This window comes from Sorex fumeus, unplaced genomic scaffold (assembly GCF_029834395.1).
Source record: "Sorex fumeus unplaced genomic scaffold, SorFum_2.1 ptg000072l, whole genome shotgun sequence".
In the NCBI taxonomy this organism is placed as follows: domain Eukaryota; kingdom Metazoa; phylum Chordata; class Mammalia; order Eulipotyphla; family Soricidae; genus Sorex; species Sorex fumeus.
The window spans coordinates 44,581,108-44,601,672 of record NW_026606129.1 but is presented as its reverse complement, the minus strand read 5'-3'; the positions used below and the strand labels follow the sequence as shown (position 1 = coordinate 44,601,672).

General features: G+C 55.6%; 1 protein-coding gene and 1 non-coding gene across 2 annotated transcripts in view; both read right to left on the bottom strand.

Annotated features, from left to right (window-relative positions):
• Positions 1-19,249, bottom strand: part of VIPR1 (vasoactive intestinal peptide receptor 1) — a 38,192-nt gene extending 18,943 nt beyond the window's left edge. The window contains exons 1-2 of the mRNA XM_056129572.1: positions 19,135-19,249; positions 6,688-6,796 (exon numbers count right to left, since the gene is read on the bottom strand). Of these exons, the coding sequence (XP_055985547.1) occupies positions 6,688-6,796; positions 19,135-19,212 (187 nt within the window). The 5' untranslated portion in view covers positions 19,213-19,249. The remainder of the gene's footprint in view (positions 1-6,687; positions 6,797-19,134) is intronic.
• Positions 7,498-7,687, bottom strand: LOC130038002 (U2 spliceosomal RNA). The gene has a single exon (XR_008794567.1). It is a non-coding gene; the product is annotated as a U2 spliceosomal RNA (small nuclear RNA).
• Positions 19,250-20,565: the final 1,316 nt, after the last annotated feature.

The following is a 20,565-nucleotide window of genomic DNA, read 5'->3' as shown; positions in this document are numbered from 1 at the left end:
GGCTGAGTGCAAGGCAGGTGCTTTACCTGCTGTACTATCTCTCTGGCCCCTGATGCTCAGGATTTTTAAGCACAACTGCTGACTCTATCTTCCCTGTGGTCATACCTACCTGTACAACTAGTGTTTGATTCCGGGGGAAAAAAAGACTTTCCTTTTATCCATTTTATGTTACAGCTGGAATATCATTTAAAAAAATAAAAGGGACATGGGGCCAGAGAGGTGGTGTAGGGGCTAAGGTTCAAGGTTTGCATGGCCCTGACCTTGGTTTGATCCCTGGAACTTCATGGTCTCCCGAGCACTCCAGGTGCGGTCCTGGAGGCCCCAAAGCACTGCTGGGGGTGCCCAGGTAATGTCTGGCATTGCAGGGCTGAGTAGCACTATACCATTCAGCCCTTGCATTGAACTGCTGGTCCAGTTGATGAGAATGGCCAGGAGGGGCCCCTGGACATCTTGAACAATGCTTCAGAGATCCTCCCCACTTTGAAAAAAAAACCCAAATATGTCCACAATTTCATTTAAAAATAGCACAGGTGGCAAAAAAGTACAGTCAAAATGACATCTGCACTTTTATGTTCATTGCTGCACTATTCACAATAGCCAAAATCTGGAAAAAAAAAACAGAGTGCCTGAGAACAGATGACTGGTTAAAGGAACTTTGGTACATGTACACAATGGAGTACTATGTAGCTGTTAGAAAGGATGAAATCATGAAATTTACATATAAGTGGTACTACATGGAAATTATCATGCTAAGCGAAATGAGTCAGAAAGAGAGGGACAGATATAGAAAGATTGCATTCATCTGAGGAACATAAAGTAACAAAATAGGAGACTAACACCCAAGAATAGCCGAGATAAATATCAGAAAGTTTACTCCATGGCTTGGAGGCCAGCTGCACACTCTAGGGGTAAAGGCAGCTCAGATAGACAAGGGAGCGCCAAATAAAGGGCATTGGGAAGATCCGCCCAGGATCGGAGATGCGTGATGAAAGTAGACTATAGACTGCACATGATTGCCACTCAATTCCTCTTTCACAAACCACAGTACCCAAAAGGAGAGAGAGAACAAAAGGGAGCGTCCTGCCACAGAGGCAGGGTGGGATGGGGGGGATGGGGGATGGGAGGGATACTGGGATTAGTGGTGGTGGAGAATGGGCACTGGTGGAGGGATGGGTACTCGATCATTGTATAACTGAAACCCAAGCACAAAAACTTGTAAGTCCACAACTGTACTTCATGGTGTTTTACTAATAAAATTTTTTAAAAAAAGTATTAGATTTAAACTACTTATTTGAATAATAACTTAAAATAAAAAATACTCTTAAAAAAAAAACCAAGTGCCCAAGAACAGACGACTGGTTAAAGAAACTTTGGTACATCTACATAATAGACTACTATTATGTAGCTGTTAGAAAACATGGAAGTCATGAAATTTACATACAAGTGGTACTACATGGAAAGTATCATGATAAGTGAAATGAGTCAGAAAGAGAGGGACAGACATAGAAAGATTGCATTCATCTGGGGAACATAAAGTAACAAAATAGGAGACTAACACGCAAGAATAGCCGAGATAAGTACCAGGAGGTTCGCTCCATGGCTTGGAGGCCAGCCGCACATGCTAGGGGAAAAGGCAGCTCAGATAGAGAAGGGAGCACCAAGTAAAGGGTGTTGGAAGGATCCTCCCAGGATGGGAGATGTATGCTGAAAGTAGGCTATAGACCGCACATGATTGCCACTCAATGCCTCTTTTGCAAACCACAGTACCCAAAAGGAGAGAGAGAACAAAAGGGATTGCCCTGCCACAGAGGCAGGGTGGGATGGGGGGATGGGGGTGGGAGGGATACTGGGATTGGTGGGGGTGGAGAATGGGCACTGGTGGAGGGATGGGTACTCGATCATTGTATAACTGAAACCCAAGCACAAAAACTTGTAAGTCCACAACTGTACTTCATGGTGTTTCACTAATAAAAATTATAAAAAAATAAATAAAAATAAAAATAGCAGAGGAGGCATCAGAAAGGGTTGGAAATTATGATGCAGTGACACACAGATGCCCTAGGGAGTCCCTTCATGACTCCCCCCACATCCTCAGATAAAATGAGAACCACGATTGGGTGGTAGCTTGGGAACCCCCAACTGCAGGCTGTGTTTCCCACGTGGGGTCTTTATCTACAGGCAGATAGAAATATCACGACTGATGGTTCAGAGGGTGCCTCTGAGGGAGGATTCATGGTCTCTTGGCCATGCTGCCGGTCCCATAGACCTAAGCAGGAAACCCAACCCTTGAACCCAAGTCAATGCCAAGCTGCACCCAGCCCAGCCCAGCCCAAGTCCGAAGGTCTTCGTGTTCCCAGGAGAGGGCCTGGGGAAGGGGAGCAGAGGGCTGGTCCCGCCAGGTGAGATCCTGGGGCCGCTGGCTACTGTGGTGCTGAGACCCAGGGGGCCACTTCCAGGGTGGTTGCAGCGAGGTGGCACCCCAAGGCCTGGCTTTAGATCATAGTCTCCCTCCGTTGGCACCCCCAACCTTTTGTGGGATCCTGTCCCTACACCCAGTGTTTTGTTCTGAATGACTTGAGGCATGTGAGGGTCTCTCTCCGGCACCCCTCCACTCCTGGGGAAGTCTCTCTGGAGGTCTGGGCATGCCCTTCATGCCAGGCAAATCCTGTGCAAGGCTCAGGACTCTGTTCACACCAACAGATGCTTGTGTTCCAGGCACTGTGCTGCCCTCTGTCACTTAGAGATCTGCTTCTCGGGCCCATTTTTCACACGGGTACCAAGCCCAGAGCACCCTGCCGGTATGTGGAACGGCCAGTCCATAGATTCCCTCTTGAGCAGGACCCCATCCCCAGGTCTGAGACACTGCGTGTGCTTTCTCTGAGAGTTCTGCCTGGTCTCACCCCCTCGGCCAGAGCTGGGCACACCCTGCTGTGGAGGCCAGCTATGGTCAACCTTAGTCAGGTTTGGCGCCCTCTGAGTCTCCACCTGTCCCTGCAGGTGTGTGTGTGTGTGTGTGTGTGTGTGTGTGTGTGTGTGTCTGTGTGTGTCTGTGTGTGTGTCTGTGCGCATGTGGTAGGGGAGAGGGGGAGGGGGCGTGAAGCTGGGGTATCAGCTCTGAATTCAGATCACCAAAGCAGGCATAGAAAGCATAGAAAACCAGAAATGCTCCAGGCTGAATGTGGGTCCTTGGACCACATGGACATTGCTTGGGGGACACCTCTAGCCAGAGGGAAAAAAATAAAAAGCAAAGAGGAGGACCAGGTTCTACAACGGGGGGAGGCCATGCTTGGCTTCTAGGAATCTCAGCAGCATCAAGCAGGCCTGGACAGTGAGCTGGAGCTGGGCTATAGGTGAGGGGCAGGGCTGGCGGGCAGGGTGAAGAGGACTTGTGGCTGAAAAAGCTTCGTGCATGAGAAAGAGGGATAGAGCAGCCAAGAGCAGGGCAGGCAGCAGCTCAGCAAACTTGGGACATTCAGAGGGCCTGTTAGCTGGATCTGGACTCAGAACCTAAGATCCTCTGTGTGCCATCCCCGGAGGCCCATGAGTCCCGAGTCACATGTCACCAGACCCAGGGCTGGCTGGCTGCATGTGCTCATTCCTAGAAATGTGGAACCTGGGGTGGTGGGAAGGAAGCTAGTGGGGAGAGTGCTCTGATGTGTCATTTAAAAACGTATTTATTGATTGATTGATTTGGGGGCTACACCCAGCAATGCTCAGGCGCCACCCCTGGCAGGCTCGGGGGACCATATGCGATACCTGGGAATGAAGCTGGATTGGCCACGTGCAAGACAAGTGCCTTACCTTCGGTACTCTTTCATTGGTCTCTCTCTCTCTCTCTCTCTCTCTCTCTCTCAGTTTTGATGTCATACTGGTAATGCCTAGGGCCCACTTCTGGCTCTGTGCTCTGGTGTTTGGGAAACATGTGGTGCTGGGATTTGAACCAGTGTCACAGCTGCAGATACATGCCAGGCAAGTGCCTTGACTTTTATACTATTTCTCTAACCTTTGTCGAGTCACTTTAGAAAATGTGAGCCTAGACAGACATGTGGGGGAGACTCCCAGACACACACGCAAACAAACACACATGGATATTCATTCTGACATGAAGACACCAGAGAGTTCAGCAAATTCAGCACTGATATACATATACACACTCATACATACATACATACCTAGACACACACAGAGACCCCAGATACACACACATACACATATATACACTTGCATGCATACATATACATACAAACACACACAGAGATACCCAGACACACATATACATGCCCATATATACATATACATATTTATATATAGAGACCCCCAAATACACATAATACACATACATACACACAGACATATATATATATACACAGACACACACAGAGACCCCCAGACACACACACATATACACTATATACACATGCATATATATATATACATATATACACACACACAGGGAGACACACACCGAGATCCCAGAACACACATACATACACATATATACACACATGCATATATATGCACACAGGGAGACACACACAGAGGCACCTAGATACACATATACACATCCATATATATATATATACACATATATACACATAGACTCCCAGATACACTCATGCATACATATACATACATACACACATACATATTTATACACACAGACACACACAGAGACCCCCAGTCACACACACACATAAACATACATACACACATATGTATACACACAGAGAGAAACACAGAGACACTCAGACACACATGTGTACACAGTATACACATACACACACAGAGTGCACTGGGTGACACATTTAGGCATGTCCAGGCCTGCACAGACTCATGCCCCACATTTAGAGACCCCAGACACAGAGGCACAGTCATGACTTCAGACAGATGCAGGCCAGGAGTGCACAGCTAGATGTGCAAGAACCTGCCAGAACCCCAGAATGGGAGCCCCGCTGCCCGCAGCCATGTACCTGCCTCCCTCGGGTCTGAGGCTGATGGCCTGCTGACAGAACGTTGGCACCTGGCCTTCACCCTCCGCCAGCAGTGACCTCATTCGGGATCACGAGGGTGGCTGGCCTGCCGTGGGGCTGGGAGGTGGCATAGTGGGGCCCAGAGTCTGGGGCCCAGGGCTCTCGGGAGGTCCTATCCCCCTCCCCTGAGGCCCGCCTGCCAGTCCTGTTCCTCCTGCTCAGGTCGGTGGGGCACAGAGGCAGGGGGTGGGGGCAGCCACCCCTCGGCCTAGCCATCAGGCTCAGTGCCCCAGGAAACAGGTGGTCACCTCCTCTTGAGCCAGGGAAGGAAAAGTTGCACGGCAACTGCACGGCAAAAGCTGCACTGTGGTGTGGGGGGCAGAGGGGGCTGGACAGCAGGGCCAAGGCTGAACTTGGGGGTGGGGGTGTTCCTGGACTGTCGGCCTCTTTGGGGTACCGGGGAGCTTAATGATGCTCTTTGCTCCCAAGTGAGTAGTTACATAATGGTTAGCTCAGACCCAGGGAGGTACCCAAGGCGGGCGCAGCTTCCCTCCTGCTGCCCGCCCACCCCCCGTGGGGTGCTCACTCCCCTCCCAGCCTGTCTGCTTCTCCCAGGCTGCTCCCCTCTTCCTGTCAGCTCCAGCAGTGCCTTTCCCGGAAGCCGCCTGAGTCTGTGTGGTGCTATGGCGCAGTTGAGGTGCTGTCCCCTGACCTAGTGGCCCTGCTGGGGCTGGGCTCCTGTAACTGCCCTGGGCACTATTTTCAAGGAATGGTGGGGAGCAGTGGACTCCCTGGCCTCTCTGAGACTGACCTTGAGTTCCTGGCCCTCAGCACAGCCTGTGGAGGGTGGGCGGGAGCGGGGAGTTGAAGTAAGTGGCCATGTGTGGTGTCCCCTCTGAAGGCCGCACTGTGGGGCAGGGGCCAGACCTAGTCCAACCTGCGAGGTGACAAACCCAGACCTGTGTGGAGGAGCCAGGTTACCCCCTCCCTCCTTCTCTCTCTCTCTCTCTTTCCCTCTCTCTCCCTCCATCTCTCTCTTTTTCTCTCTCCCTCTCTCACTCCCTCCATCTCTCTCTTTCTCTTTCTCTCTCTCCCTCTCTCTTACTCTCTCTCTCCATCTCTCCCTCCCTCCCTCTCTCTCTCTTTCTCTCTTTCTCTGTCTCTCTCTCTCCTCTCTCACCCCTGCCCCCATGGCCTTAGCTTCCGTGTGGCCCTCGGGGTCACTTACTGCCACACAATGTCCTCTGCTCCCTCTGCATGGCTGACCAGCAGCAAATGGCCGAATCCTGGAGGTACCCAGGGCCAGACCCGCCATCTTAGCTCTCCCAGCACCCCGTCATTGTCATAGGCACCCCACCCCACGGGGCCCTGGGACTCCCCTTCTGGGAGGCTGGCTGCCACGCACTTCACCTCCACTTTTCCCGGAGAAGGGGGTAGGGCCTCCCCGAGGCAGCATTGACTCCACTCACTTTTCAGAGCCCCGACTTTGTTTCTCCTCCTCTGCTCACACTGGGGTTCCCCTGGCCCTGGGCAGTGTGATGGGAGCATGGAGGCCTCTTGGCCTCTGGCTTCTTCTGTCTTCACCCTGGGCACCCTCCTCTCCCAGACCCATCTCCCCAGGGGACCTGGGTATGGGATCTGGGTATGGGATCACCCTGTGAAGAGAAACGGGGCTCTGGGGTGCGAAGGCCCTCCGGCCCTCCCCGTGGGGGCTCACCTTCCGTCTCGTTCTCCACCTTGGCTTCCTCCAGGCACTGCTGGTGCTGTACCTCGAGCATCTGCAGGTAGATGCACTCCTCCCGCTGCAGCCCTGCGGCCAGGCCGCCCTGTGGACAGACACGGGGAGGCGTCAGTGGGTCCAAACTGGCCCTGGCCCTGACTTGGGGAGCATGGGCCCTCCTGGGTTCCAGACCCAGAATGGATCTGAATTCCAGACTGAACCTCAACTCAGATCTTCAATTGAACCCCAATCCCAGTCCAGCCTGAACTCCAAACCTAGGCCCCAGACTGAATCCCACAATTAACCCCAGTGTAAATTCCATTCCTAATGCCGGTCTGACCCCAGTCCTAATCCCAGACTGAGCCCAATCCTAGGCCCCAGACTGAAACCCAATGTTAGACCCCAGTGTGAATTCCAATCCTGATCCTAGACTGAACCTCAGTGCTAATCCCAGACTGAACCCTATCCTAGATCTGAATTTTTTTTTTGTTTTTGTTTTTTGTTTTTTGGGTCACACCCGGCGATGCACAGGGGTTACTCCTGGCTCATGCACTCAGGAATTACTCCTGGCAGTGCTCAGGGACCATATGAGATGCTGGAAATCGAACCTGGGTTGGCCTCATGCAAGGCAAATGCCATACACGTTCTGCTATTGCTCCAGCACCTCTAATTGCGTTTTAAAGACATTGGTAACTCTTTTATAGGTGTTCTAGTATAAGTATTAATTAGAAGTCTAAAACAAAGGAATCCAATTTCTTTCCATAGCTCTTAAGTAAGTCTATTACTTTAACCATTGTTATTCCCCCGAGGGGGTGCACCATTCCTAGAGGTACTGCAATACCAGGTTGATGCATGGAATGGATGGAGCAAGTTTCTATTCCATTCCTAGTCCCCAAAATCCATTTAATACATTGTCCTTGGATAGAGGATGTATCAGATATTAAACTGATAAGAACAGACACTATACTTGATCTTAGCCAAAAGGCCGAGAAGCCATCTTGATCTGAAATTTAACCCAGTCCTAATCCAGACTAGTTCAGATTCTAATCCCAGAATGAACTCAATCCTAGTCCCCAGAGCGAATTCCAATTTTGATCCCAGTTGAACCCCAGTTCTGATCCCAGACTGAACCCTAATCCTCGCTGCAGACTGAAACTGGACCCTGACTTAGTGTGTGGACCCTGAACTTGTCTGCTGTCTCTAAAACTGGGTCTGCCTCGAGGACTTTTTTGTGGCTTCTTGGCAACTTCCCTGTAATTGTTGCAGCTAATGAGACTTTTGTTTCTGGGTTGGGGGACTGTGTTCTGATGTCCTTCCTGACCCCTTCTCACCCCCTTGCCTGCCCCAGGTTGGTGCAAATCTACTGCGACTGGGAGTTGGATCCTGGCCTCTGGCAGTTCAGGAAGAGTCCAGGATCCGGACCACATTTCCCCGTTCTAGGATCCTGTGCATAGGCCCCAGGGCCACCAGCTGGGAGAGGACACTGGGTCTCCTTGTGCAAACCCCACCTGCCTTCTTAGCTTCGGAATAATCCAGAGGTGGAGATGCATAAAGCTGAGAAGCCCTTTTAGGGGTACCATCTCAGCAGGCGTTCCCAGGCTCTCCCTCTCCCTGCACTCCGGCCAGGATTGGGGTTGCAGGACCTGCAGCAGGGGCCAGAGTGTGATGGGCAAGAACAGTTGGGAAAAGCCTGATCCTGGGAGCACTGTGGGGAGGAGCCAGGCAAGGGTCTCCAAGGAGGACCTCCTGGATTGCTTACAGCTTCTCCCAATCTCTTTGCTTCTGTTTTTGGGTCACAGCTAGGTGGTGTTCAGGGATGACTCCTGGCTTTGTGCTCAGGGATTCCTCCTGGCAGGACTTCAGGGGGACGGTATGGGAATAGAACCTGCAAGGCAAGTACCTGACCTGCTTTACTATGGTTCTGGCCTCTGTTGGGCCAGAGGGAAGTGGCTCACCACCACAGCCCCACACCCACACCAGTTTCCTGGGGTCTTCCCAGGGAGGCAGAAGTCACAGCTCTAAGAGGCCATGGGGACCATCCAGCAGGACTGTTCCCAGCTGGAGATGCTAAGTGTCCTTCAGGCCTTGCAGGGAGACCCTTCCCTCCAGCGCCTCCCCCACCTTCCCAGCTAACTCCGGGGCTGTGGAGAGGACAGTGAGGGGCTGCCCCCTAATCACCTTCCTTTGAGGGGCCCCCCTTCTAGGCCTGCAGACACCAGGGACATGACCCGGACCTTTATTCTAAGTCAGTGAACCCCACTGGGGGTGTGAGTCTCAGGCGCTGGGGTTCCAAGTTGGAGAAGCTACAACTCAATACTCCAGGGGCTGCCCTGCTGCGTCCCTCCCACCCCAATGGTCCCCTTGCCCTTATTGAGCTTTGGGAGGATCTCACTCTCCCACGATCCCCCATGCAGCTGAACCCCACATCCCCAGGAAGGCTCCTGGGCCAGATGCCTCCCTTGCCCGGTGCCATCAGCTTAGTTCCTATGAGCTCTATCCCAGTTTGTGGTGTTCAGTGCCTCTGTGGGGGCAGAGACACTGCAGGTGAGAGTTGGGATACTCAAAGCAACACTGGCTGGGGAGCTAGCAAGAAGGAATCGAGTACGTGGAGGCGTGAGGCCCTGAGGTTTTATTCCCTGTTCCCTGCAAGGCTCTCTGCTCCTAAGTACCACTAAGCCTTGACCGAGTGTGTGCAGGGCTCATAGCAGCATCACTGGGAGTGACCCTAGACCCCCTCCCAGCCCTACTGGGGAGCCCCTATAGATATAAATTAATAATCTATGAATAAAAGTGAGCCAGGAAGATTGATTGCACCAGAGGTAAGGTGCTTGCTTTGCATGCAGCCAAACCGCGTTCCATCTCTGGCACCTCCTGTCGGCCCTCCCCAACAGCACCACCAGGAATAAGCCATGAACACCGCTGTGTATGGCCCCCAAATGAAAACATACACACACACACACACACACACACACACACACAACAATAATGATATAAGTAACATGTCTAGATACTGAGAACGACTGAACTATTTGAATGAGGCTTGAACGGAAATGCTACATTGTGCTCTCTTTGGGGTCACAGGCTTCCCCTGTTTCGAGAAAGGTCAATCAGGCTGAAATGAAAGCCTTGTCTTAGGAACTGTGCTGACTCCCTCTGTCCTGGCAGGAGGAGAGGGGTGGCCACAGGGACACCAAAGAGCCTCTAGAAGGGAGCCTGGGAAGTGGCCATGGGGTTCCCCCACTTCCCCCCACCCCCCTGCCGAGGGATCTGTTGGTCTGGTTTGGACCCGGTTCCTTCCAACCCCCACCGTCCTATAGCAAAAGCATGTGCTGCCTGTCTGCACCTTACTCCCCACCCCTACCCCCAACTCTTACTCAGTCCCCGCTCCTCATGGTCCCAGGGAGACCAGCTCCTTCCCCACGCGGAGCTCCCGGGCTCCTGATGACCCCTCTCCCGGGGCACTGCCAGGTGACCTGGCTTGGCCGAGTCAGAGTGGCCCTGGCAACAGGCCCTGGCCCTGGGCCCAAGGCAGTGGCCTTAGAGCCAGGAGGCTTACATTTGGGGCCTGGGATTGAGCAATGAGGCTAGTGGACTTGTTCTTTCCCACTGGACTGGAAACCTCAGAGGATGCAGGGGCTCAGCGGCTGCCACCATCTTGCTTGCCAAGAGGAACACAATGATAAGTCACGCAGGGGAGAGAAAGGGAGTGGAACTAGGTTCTCTTGAGCTGGGTTTGCCTGAGCCCTGGAATTTAGCTGGGCCTGAAGCTAACCCTGTTTCCTGCCACAGGAGCCTGTAGCTTTCATTCTGGCTTGAACCAGGTGAGGGAGAATTCGTCCCTGTACCCCAAAGAGCTCAGACTCGGGTGCTCTGAAGGCAGGATGGTGTTCACGCTGTTTATTGCGGGATCTTGTGTAATCACCCAGGGCATCACGGGGTTCCTGGCTCCTTCTGCTTGCCACCCTCTGAGGGCAGGAAGGCCCTCCGCCTGCTCTGCCAGCTGACAGCGCACCTCCCCACCCACCCCCACCCACCCCCAGCGGCACAGTCCCAGAGCAGAGATTGGACACAGAGGGACAGTGCGCAGTGTTTGGGGCCCCTGGGGTCCCAGGGAGCTAGGGCTACTTTAAATAAAGAGGGAGGTGGTCTGGAAGGACTATAGCGGGTCCTTCTGTCATCACCAACTTGTGAAGGACTGAGTCCTATCTGGAAAAGGGTAGGGGAAGTTACACCCGGAGGTCACCCAGCGAACGTCCATTCTCAGAGGGGACCTAAACCCGGAGCACGGATCTGGACTGCGTCAGCCATCTGGCCAACTCGTGCCCTTTGGGAGACAAGGCCAGGGCAGCTCCCTCTAGCCCTTATCACTGAGGAATTCAGGCAGACTTTGGACTTCCTCTTCCACTTATTTCCGTATTCTAAACATCCTCATTATCCCTCTGGACTCCAGAGCACAAGGTTGGACAAGTCCCAGCTGGACCCAGCCACACCACCGACTAATCTCACGGCGTGGTTCCAGGGGAGAAGTGAGAGGGGTGTGGGGCTCACGGAGAATGGGCACCAGAGGTGAGCCTCCGAGCATGTGTGCAAGCTTGACAAATGAGACGGGTGGAGTAGGAACATTCCAGAAAGCAGGAGCGGTATGTGCTGGCTCACATGCCTTGTGCATGAGGATCCCCAGGAAGCCCACAGGGCTGCGGCTCATGCTGGCATCATGAGCATTGGGCATTGCCAGGGGTGGGGAGTCCAGAACCACCTCAGGTTCTGCCTGGTGGGTACCGTGGTTGCCAATTGCAGCCCCTTCAGGCTGAAGCTGTGTCTCCCCAAGCTCATTTTCCCACTCCACACTTCTGATGGCCCGCGAGACCCAAGCCCAGGCATGATGACCGGCATTGAAGCCCTTGTCCATTCGCAGTGCTGGTGACATCTTCCGATGCATTCCACACGGAGAAGAGAGAAAACGGGCTGGGCACCCAAAGCCCTCCCCGCATCCTTTGTTGGGCTGAGTGCCAAGTGAGCTTCAAGGCAGCCTGGTAGTGAAGGTGGGTTGAGGCGACAGCTTCGGGACAGACTGCTCTCCACCTCCTACTCAGGGACGCTGCTCCCGAGCTCAGAAGAGACTCAGAAGGGACCCAGAAGGGACCCAGCGCGAGAAGGAGTGGGGAGCATCTTTTCCACCCCGGCTCCCTGGCACCCCCTTCCGCGGTGTTGGCTGGCTGGGGAGTTGGCAAGAGAATCCCCAGATTGCCACTGGGGGCAGCAATGAATTGAGTCTTATTAGGGGGTCTCTATTTTCCTCCCCATGTGGGACTCCCCGAGACCTGGGGTTACGCTTGCATTTGGGGCTCTTAGATACAGGGGCTTGGAAATATGTGGTGGGATTGGTGCAGAAATATCTGCAAGGGGGTGCTCAGCCCTAGCCAGGGCATCCTGCACCCTGGAATCCCAACCCCAACCTCAGGCCAGAAACAGAGGATGATGGTGGGCGGGAGAGGGCCAGCCAGACCCCTCCTGACCTGAAAGGTCGCAACAGCCTGGGGGGGATGAGACAGGAGAAAACTATTCCCGCCTGCAAGTGAGTGAGCGCCAGGGGCCACTCTCTGTGATTTGGCTCCGGAAGTTTCTCAGCGGAGTCCAGTTCTCCTGCAGGTACAGGAAAAGGGAGAAATGGAGCAGGGGAGTGGACAGGGGGGTGGACAGGGGCCTCAGGAGTGGTCCCCCTTGTCATTCTCCTCACCGTCATCACCTCCTACCCCACCATCTGACCATTGACTTTTTTTTTTTTTTGCTTTTTGGGTCACACCAGGTGATGCTCAGGGGTTACTCCTGGCTCTCTACTCAGGAATTACTCCTGGTGGTGCTTGGGGGACCATATGGGATGCCGGGGATTAGAATTCAGGTCGGCTGTGTGCAAGGCAAACGCCCTAGCTGCTGTGCTATCACTCTGGCCCCCACCATCTACTTAAGTCCCTTTCCCCCATGAAATGACAGGATCACAAGAGACTGGGAAACCGAGGACCCGGAGTGTGGCTGTGAAGGACCACAGTCCCTTCATTCTCTGTTTGAATGGGTAGAGGAGCTGGAGACTTGGAGAGGCCGAGGGGAGAGACTGGAGGGAAAAAGGACGAAGAAGTGGGATGGGTACAGAGGGAGGGAGGGAACTATGGAATCCAGATGTCACTGGAAAGAGGAGAAACATGTGCCTTGCTTGGCAGAAGGCACTAAAAGGAATGGGGGAAAATACCATGGTGGGGCCACGGAAGTGGATCAAAGGGAAGAGCACCTGTTTTGCATGCAGGAGGCCTTGCTTTGATCTCCAACACCGAGCCGAGCCGGGAGGAGCCCCAAGCACTGCAGGGTATGGCTGTCCCCCAAGAAAACCTTAACTTCTTATGAAGGAGCACAGGGGAGGGAATTGATCCAGATGGTGGCGACACAGGTGTGCCCCAGTGTGACCATCAGCTGAGCTGTGAATTAAGACACAGGAGCCAGCAGGATAGTACAGTGGGCAGGGTGCTTGCCTTGCTGTGGTCACCCGGATACAATCTCCAGCACCCCCTGTGGTCCCCTGAGCATCGCCTGGAGTGATCACTGAGTGCAGAGCCAGGAGTAAGCCCTGAGCACCACTGGGTGTGCCTCCCCCCCCAATAAAAACCAAAACAAATGAACAACGACAACAAAGACAGGCACATGTGGCTAAGAACTCCCTGCAGCTGGCGGGGTGAGGTGGCCTGTCGCAGCTCCACCAGAAGCCAAAGCCCTTCCTCAAGGGAAACCAGACTCCAGGATCAGTTCCCTGCTGCAGCTTCCATCAAGCTTCCCCACCTGACCTGTAAAATGGGGACAACAGCACCCTCGCTGCCAGGGAGGCTGAGGGTGCTGGGTAAGAAGCACCAGAGGACTGGAAGGAGGAGATGCAGCAAGGGCCCAAGCCCAGCCGAACCTGTGATGCCAGGCAGGCCTGTGCTGCAGAGGTGGACCTGGCTCCAGCTACTGCCTCATGCCCTGCATGGCCACAGGCTGTCTGAGTACCTTTAACTCCCCCCCCCCCCCCCCCACACACACACTTCTCAGGGTCAGCTATGGATAGTTGTGAATAGCTCTGGCAGTTGGCACTGCCCTGGACCCCACAGCAGTCATTCCTGGCCCCCCTCCATACTCTTTTGCCAAGTATGGGCAAATCTGAATTTTCCCAGCCACACCACCTCCTGGGGTCAGGCTGCACTCTGGGCAGCAGGAGGCTGGAGGGAGAACTGACCATGTTGTGGTGTTTGTGTTTGCTGAGATACACAAACATCCTTTGCAGGGATGTGGGTTTGGGCGCCGGGCAACAGAGATCGCTTCACAGTGTACAGTAGGACGCAGACGAGGGCCCTGGTTGGTGGGAGACAGTGGCCGACACTCAGTCTCCCATGACTCTAGACCCATCCGGAAACTCTCCCAGAAGGCTGACTTGAAAGCATGATGATGAAACCCTGCGCTTCCTCTGCAAGGGATCCTGGGCAAGGAGAGGAAGGCCGGGGCACAGGGGCAGCCGGGACTTAGGTTAAGCATTTTGGTGAGCATCCTCTGCCCCTCAACTATCATCCTGGGCACCCCTGGGGAAAGAGAACTTAGTCTGGGAGCATGGGGTGATGCTGGTATGGGGGCCACCTGCAGAGCGGGCTTGTCTTTGAAATACATGGTTAGTTGGTGTTCACTTTTCCTTGGCTGGTACCCTGTTGTGCTGGTAGAACCTGGTGTGAGGAGAGCAGGAGACACTTCTGGAGAGAGTCAGACCCTCCCCTCCAGACGCACAACTGAGGGGGGACCTAGAAGGATGGGGTGCGGACCCCCAAGCCTTGCTCCATATCTACCCACCTGGCCAACTCTCTGCTTAATCTCCCTAACGACATCACGATCACGACCACGACCACCCTGTTGTTCGTCGATTGCCTCGAGCAGGTGCCAGTAACGTCTTCTTCGTCCTAGCCCTGAGATTTACCAGTAACAATGATGGGTCTCATTCTCCTAACCCTAACGACATAGACAGGAAAAAAAAATCCTTGCAGCCCTGCCAACTCTGACCCTCAAGGCAACGCTGCCCAGGGATTCTAGAATATTCCAGGTGGTATCGTGGTCAACTGTTTGGTATAATGATAGTATCCTATTTAGACAGGAACAGATCCTCAGGTTTCAGAAAGACATCTTAAAATAATGTGGGGTGAAAGGCCAGAAGCTCTATAATTTTTTCTGGAAATACTTCAGCCAAAAAAGTCAATCATACAAATGTTAATGTTAAAGGTTAATAGTGGTCAAACCGAGGAACTGGGAGGAAATGAGCCAGAAATCCCTACACCGCCTTTCTGCCAACACTACCCCAGCGTTCTTCAACTGTTTTCACTTGCAACCCCTTTTCTCCTGAGAAGCATTTACGCAAACAAGTACATGAAATGGGTCTATAAATCAAATAGTCACTGATAAAGCATCATAAAGAAATTCATTCCAAAACATGTTTTGTAAAAGTGACACCCCACCCTCAAAGCACTTCGACTCAGGGAAGGATTATTTCCATGTTGCTGTATGATTCTCTACTTTTTGTTGCTGTTGTGTGTGTGTATGTGTGGGTCACACTCACTGGTGCGTGGGTGGGGCAGGGGCCACACCTGACTGTGCCGGGGATGAAAGCCAGGACTTTGCACATGTAAAATGTGTGCTCTACTACTTGGCACACCCCCCATACCTCTCTGTGCTTTAAAAATTTATTTGACTGGGCCGAAGCCATAGTACAGCAGGGAGAATGCTTGCCTTGCACACAACTGACTTGGGTTCAATTCCTGGCACCCCTTGAGCGCTGCCATGAGTGATCCCTGAGTGCAGAGTCAAGAGCGAACCTTGAGCACCGCCAGGTGTGGCCCAGCTACAGAAAGAAAAAAAAAATTCGTCTGGCAAGTTTTATACTGTAGTTAAACAACAACAGTACCCATCCTAGGGTGTGGGAATGGGACTGTGTTTCTTCTCTTCTGAAATCCACAAGGGGTGGGAGAAGGTGGACAGATTGCCTCCCTGCTCCTGGGTGCAGTGAGAGCTGCTCTGTGTTGGGCAGTCAGGCGGGAGTGTGGGTTCTGGGAGGCTGAGCAGAAGGGACTGGGACTTTGTTGGGTGCCCAGCCCCACCCCTGCACCCACAGCAGAGAAGGAGCCCAGGCTGGTGGCAGGTTTTACCTAAGTTGGTTTGCCATGGTGATTGCCAGCTTCTGAGGAGGTTTGGCCCTCACCACTTGTCCTTCATCGCCTAGCCCATCACCTCCCTGGACCTGGAACCTCCTCCCTGCCAGCTGCCTGGCCATGCCATCTCCCCTCTCACCTCTAGGACTCCTGCCTGCCTCGGGGACCCCTGGCTACACAGGGCTCCTGAGCTGGGGAGAAGGGGCAGAACCCCCAGGTCCCTGTTGCCACAGACTCTACCTCACAGAAGCCCCAAATCCTAGCCTGGCTTCTCGTAGAGACTCAGGGAGAAGATCCTGGCCAGCCTCTCACCCAGGCCCCTGTTCTCTTCTCCTCCTTTCCTGACGGGAGGGATGGAGGTGGTCCTGCAGAGACCACGGAGATGCACAAGGGCAACTGGCCATTGCTACTGGGAGACAAGACCCAGCATAGAGCCCTCCTCGAGGAAGATGGAGCCTCGGGATGCTAGGATGGGAGGGCAGCCACCTTGGGGACAACTCACACTTCCAGCACTGGCCCAGGTGGGTGACTGGAGAGGGAGGCTGAAACCTCACGCAGTAACCTTCCCTAATGGCCCGGATGTGGTGACCTGTGGGGGGGCCACTGCAGAGGTGCATCTCCACAGGCAGGATGCTGACAGCCGACAGGTCTTCAGGAGTGGGCGGTACAGCCGCCTCAGAGAGGAGGGAGAGGAGCCCTGCCCCTCCAGCTTCTGCAAGGAGCTGGGGGCCCATGGTTCTGCCAACTGACCAACCAACAGCTCTATGGTCGGGGTGTAAGTGGAAGATTAGTCTGTTTGGCCAGACTCTTCAGGGCATTGGCCTGCCTCCTCCAGGAGCCTTCCCTGATGACAACCCGTGTGTGTGTGTGTGTGTGTGTGTGTGTGTGTGTGTGTGTGTGTGTTTGGGGGCTTCACCTGGCCACCTGTAAAATGGGCTTGGGGAACCTCCAAGAATCTTGAGGTCTCCCCTGTTCTTGGAGATGGTTCATGCATCTCCTGCCTGTATGGGGACCTGCCCATACGGGTCCAGTACCAGTACCTGCCTGCTAGGACTGGGAGGCTATAACATCCCCCCTCTCCCCCTCAAAGACCCTCTCCCAGACCTAAGTTTTTCCTTCTAGGTCATCCCGACCAGCTTGAGACTCTTCCCAGGGCAGAGCTCTGAAAACTGGGGGGGACAAAGTGGTGGTGAAGGTACCCCCACATTCACAGTTCCTGGGCTGAGCACTGCTCTGGGGGTTCTGCAGGTGGTGCAGAGCCTCTGGGCTTGCTCTGCTGTGGGAGGTACAGGGGACAGCCTGCCTGACAGCAGCTTGCAGGCAGACTTCCTTCTCCACTTCAACACTGGTGGTTTTCTTTCCTTTTTTCTGCTTCCCCATTCAGAGATTTCCCTTCCTGGGTAGAGGTCAGGGCACCATAAATAGGAGTGATAAGGCCTGGGCCCTTTCAACTGGACTTTGCAGCTTCTGTTTTTATGATTCTATCATTCACCCCTTCCCCAGTCCCCCCCCCCCCCACACACACACATACCCACACACCTTGGTCCTGCTGCAGAGGACCAGAACAAACATGTGGGAGCTGCTCAGGAGACCAGGAGGGAAAGGGGGCTTCCTGCTCTAGCTGGCCTTCACCCAGTCCTGACCCAGGGGTCTAGTGGGCTTAGAGACACAGGAGCTGAGAGACCTTGGTCCTCAGCCCCTGAGATGGGCAGTGAAGAAAGCTGAAGCATAGGAACAGACAGGTGGGGGCTGAGTGGGCTGGATGGAGCCATCAGGGAAGACTGTCTGGAGGAGGAGGAGCTGGAGTCAGGTAGAAAATAAAAGAAGATCGATAAAGACAAAGGAGCACTTAAGAAGGCAGGCGTGACTGTGTCAGGAAGTGGGGACAGATGTGACCGAGCGTGAGAAACTGTGCCCCGCATGCGCAGAGAAACCTCCAGGGAGGAGGGAACCGGGTGCCAGGGGTTGGTTCTGAGATTCCCGATTCGTTCAAGGAACATATGAGTGGTCAAGGCCCAGTGCTGGGGGTGGTGCAGGGGGCCAAGGAATTTGTGGGTGAGGCCACAAGGCTCAGGGGCAAAACTTGGGGGGACTCTGACTTATGCAGGATGTGGGGGCTCCTGACCACAGTCTGCTCTGGGCACAGGTAACAAAGCTCCCTGCTCACAGTCAGATGGACAATTAGCAAGATGGAAGTGCAGGGGTTCCTCTTGTGGCAGAGGCAAAGGTCAGTGGGTCAGCATGGGAGCAAAGGAACTGAATGATCAGGGCACACTCTGCTCTGCCAGCTGCTAGCCGGGAGCTGGAGGCAGGCTGGAATCCACTGGGATTTTGCACCCAGATTCCTCATATCCGGGTAGGGAAAGAATCAGCGTGTTCGGCGGAGCAGATGAGAGGTGACGGAAGTGTGGCTGTGTGTGTGTGTGTGTGTGTGTGTGTGTGTGTGTGTGTTTGGGGGCTTCACCTGGCCCATCTGTAAAATGGGCTTGGGGAACCTCCGAGAATCTTGAGGTCTCCCCTGCTCTTGGAGACGGCTCCAAGTGCATCTCCTGCCTTGTATAGGGACCTGCTCAGGTGAGTCCTCCACAGACAAGCACATGAGCACCGCGGACCTGGGCGGCTGCCACATCGAGTTAGGGGCGCGCACACACAGAGACCCTTGCGGGGAAGAAGTCGAAAGTGGGAGGAAGGCGGAGGTCCCTGCTTGGTGGCGGGTGGCTCCCGCCCGCCTTTTCGCAGTCCTAAGTAAGGTTGTTATCGCCCGCCCCTTCCCCGCCCCGCCGCGGTCCACTTCAGAGGCCGGGGCTCAGGAAGGGCCGGCCAGCTGCTCTCTCCCGGGATCCCCGAAGCCCCTTCCTTTCCGGATCCTGGCACCCGCACAGCCCTGCGTGTTGCCGTCACCCCCCGCATTGGAGTACACACCCGGCACCGGGCCCGGCACCCGCACAGCCTCCCTCCCTCCCACCCACTCACCCACCCAGGCGACCTCCCGCCTGCTCCCGGGGCTCCCGCCACGCACACCTGCAGCCCGCGCGTCTCGCAGGCTGCCCGGGGTTAGGGGACCCGGCACCAGGGCGCCCGCACTCCTCCGCGCTCCCAATCTGTTGGGGGCGCGGAGGCGGGGAGTCGGTGCTGCTCCCTGCGTCCCCTTTGCACAGACGTGCACCCCAGACGGCGGGGCTCCCGCCGCCCCCCGCGCTGCCCCGCGCTGCCCCGACCCCGCGGGGCGGACACTCACCGAGGGTCCGCGGGCGCAGGCCAGGGCGCCGAGCAGCACGCAGAGCCAGGGGGCCGGCGGCAGGCGCGGCGGGCGCATGGCTGGCCCCGAGCCCGCGGCGGGCGGCCCCGCGCGGGTCCAGGGCGGGCGCACAGCGCGGCCGACGTGGGTGAGGCCAGCCGAGAGCTGCGGCGGCCGCCGGGGCCCCGCCGCTAAGAGGCGCCTCCCGGGGGCCGAGCCCCGGGGGCTCGCCTGATGGGCGGCGGGCCCAGCCAATGGGCCTGCAGGGGCGGGGCTGCGGCGCAGGTGTGGGCGGGGCCGGGGACGCCCCTGCAGCAGCTCGGAGTCCCGGGGGCGTCCCGGCGGGTCCCGTGGCGCGACGTGCGGACGGACCTTCCTCGCCGGACTCCAGACCCCCGAGAGTTTCGAGACCCCAGTCCCTCGCCGCCGTCCTTCCCTGCTCGGTCCACCAGCACGTTGCCCAGCGTTTGATTGCGCCCTCCCAGCCCCGCACGCTCCCCCCCACACCCGGTCCCCATCCCTTTGTCACCTTCACCTTCCGAGACCGATGCCCTCGACGACCGCGCCCCAAAGGGCTGGGTCCGACCGGACAGGTCACTCCGGACACCTCCCCGCGGTTGCCGTCTGAGCCCGGCACGGGGTCTCGGGCCAGAAGCCACCGGGTACAGGAGGGGCTCATTGTTGAATTGGTTCATTTTTTTTTCCCTCTCTCTCTCTTTCTCTTTTTGGTTTTTGGGCCACACCCGACTGTGCTCAGGGCTCACTTCTAGATTCTGTGCACAGGGCTCACTCCTGTGGGGGGGGGCTCGGGGGATTCTATGGTACCTGATACCTCCCACGGCTGCCGTCTGCGTCCGGTCCGGGGTCTCGGGCCAGAAGCCACCGGGTACGGGAGGGGCTAATTGTTGAATTGGTTCACTTTTTCTTTTTGGTTTTTGGACTACACTCGATTGCGCTCAGGGCTTACTCCAGGACTCTGTGCTCAGGGCTTACTCCTGGGGACTCGGGGGATCCTAAGGGGGGCCGAGCCCGGGTCGGCCGTGCGCAAAGCAAATGCCCTCCCCGCCGTGCTCCCGCTCCAGTCCCCGGCACAGGCTGTGCTCTAGGAGCAGTTCAAGGTTTTCGGGGTCGCGCCAGGCGCGCCCGGGTGTGAGGGGCGCCGGATGGGCTCCTGGGCTCCGGCGGACCGCAGGGTCGGGTGCGGCGGGAAAGGCGTGTCCGCGCCCTCGAGCCTCGGGCTGGGGCCCACGCAGGAGGGAGGCCCGGCCGGAGTGCCAGCGCCCCCACGCGGGGAGGGAACGCGCGCGCGCCCGAACCGGCTCCAACCCAACCGCCACCTCCTGCTTCTATTTTGCAGCCCGCGCCGCGTGCCTCTGGGGCCTCCTGGTTCGCCGCCTAGCGTCTCCGGCCCTGGGTGACATGGGGCCAACT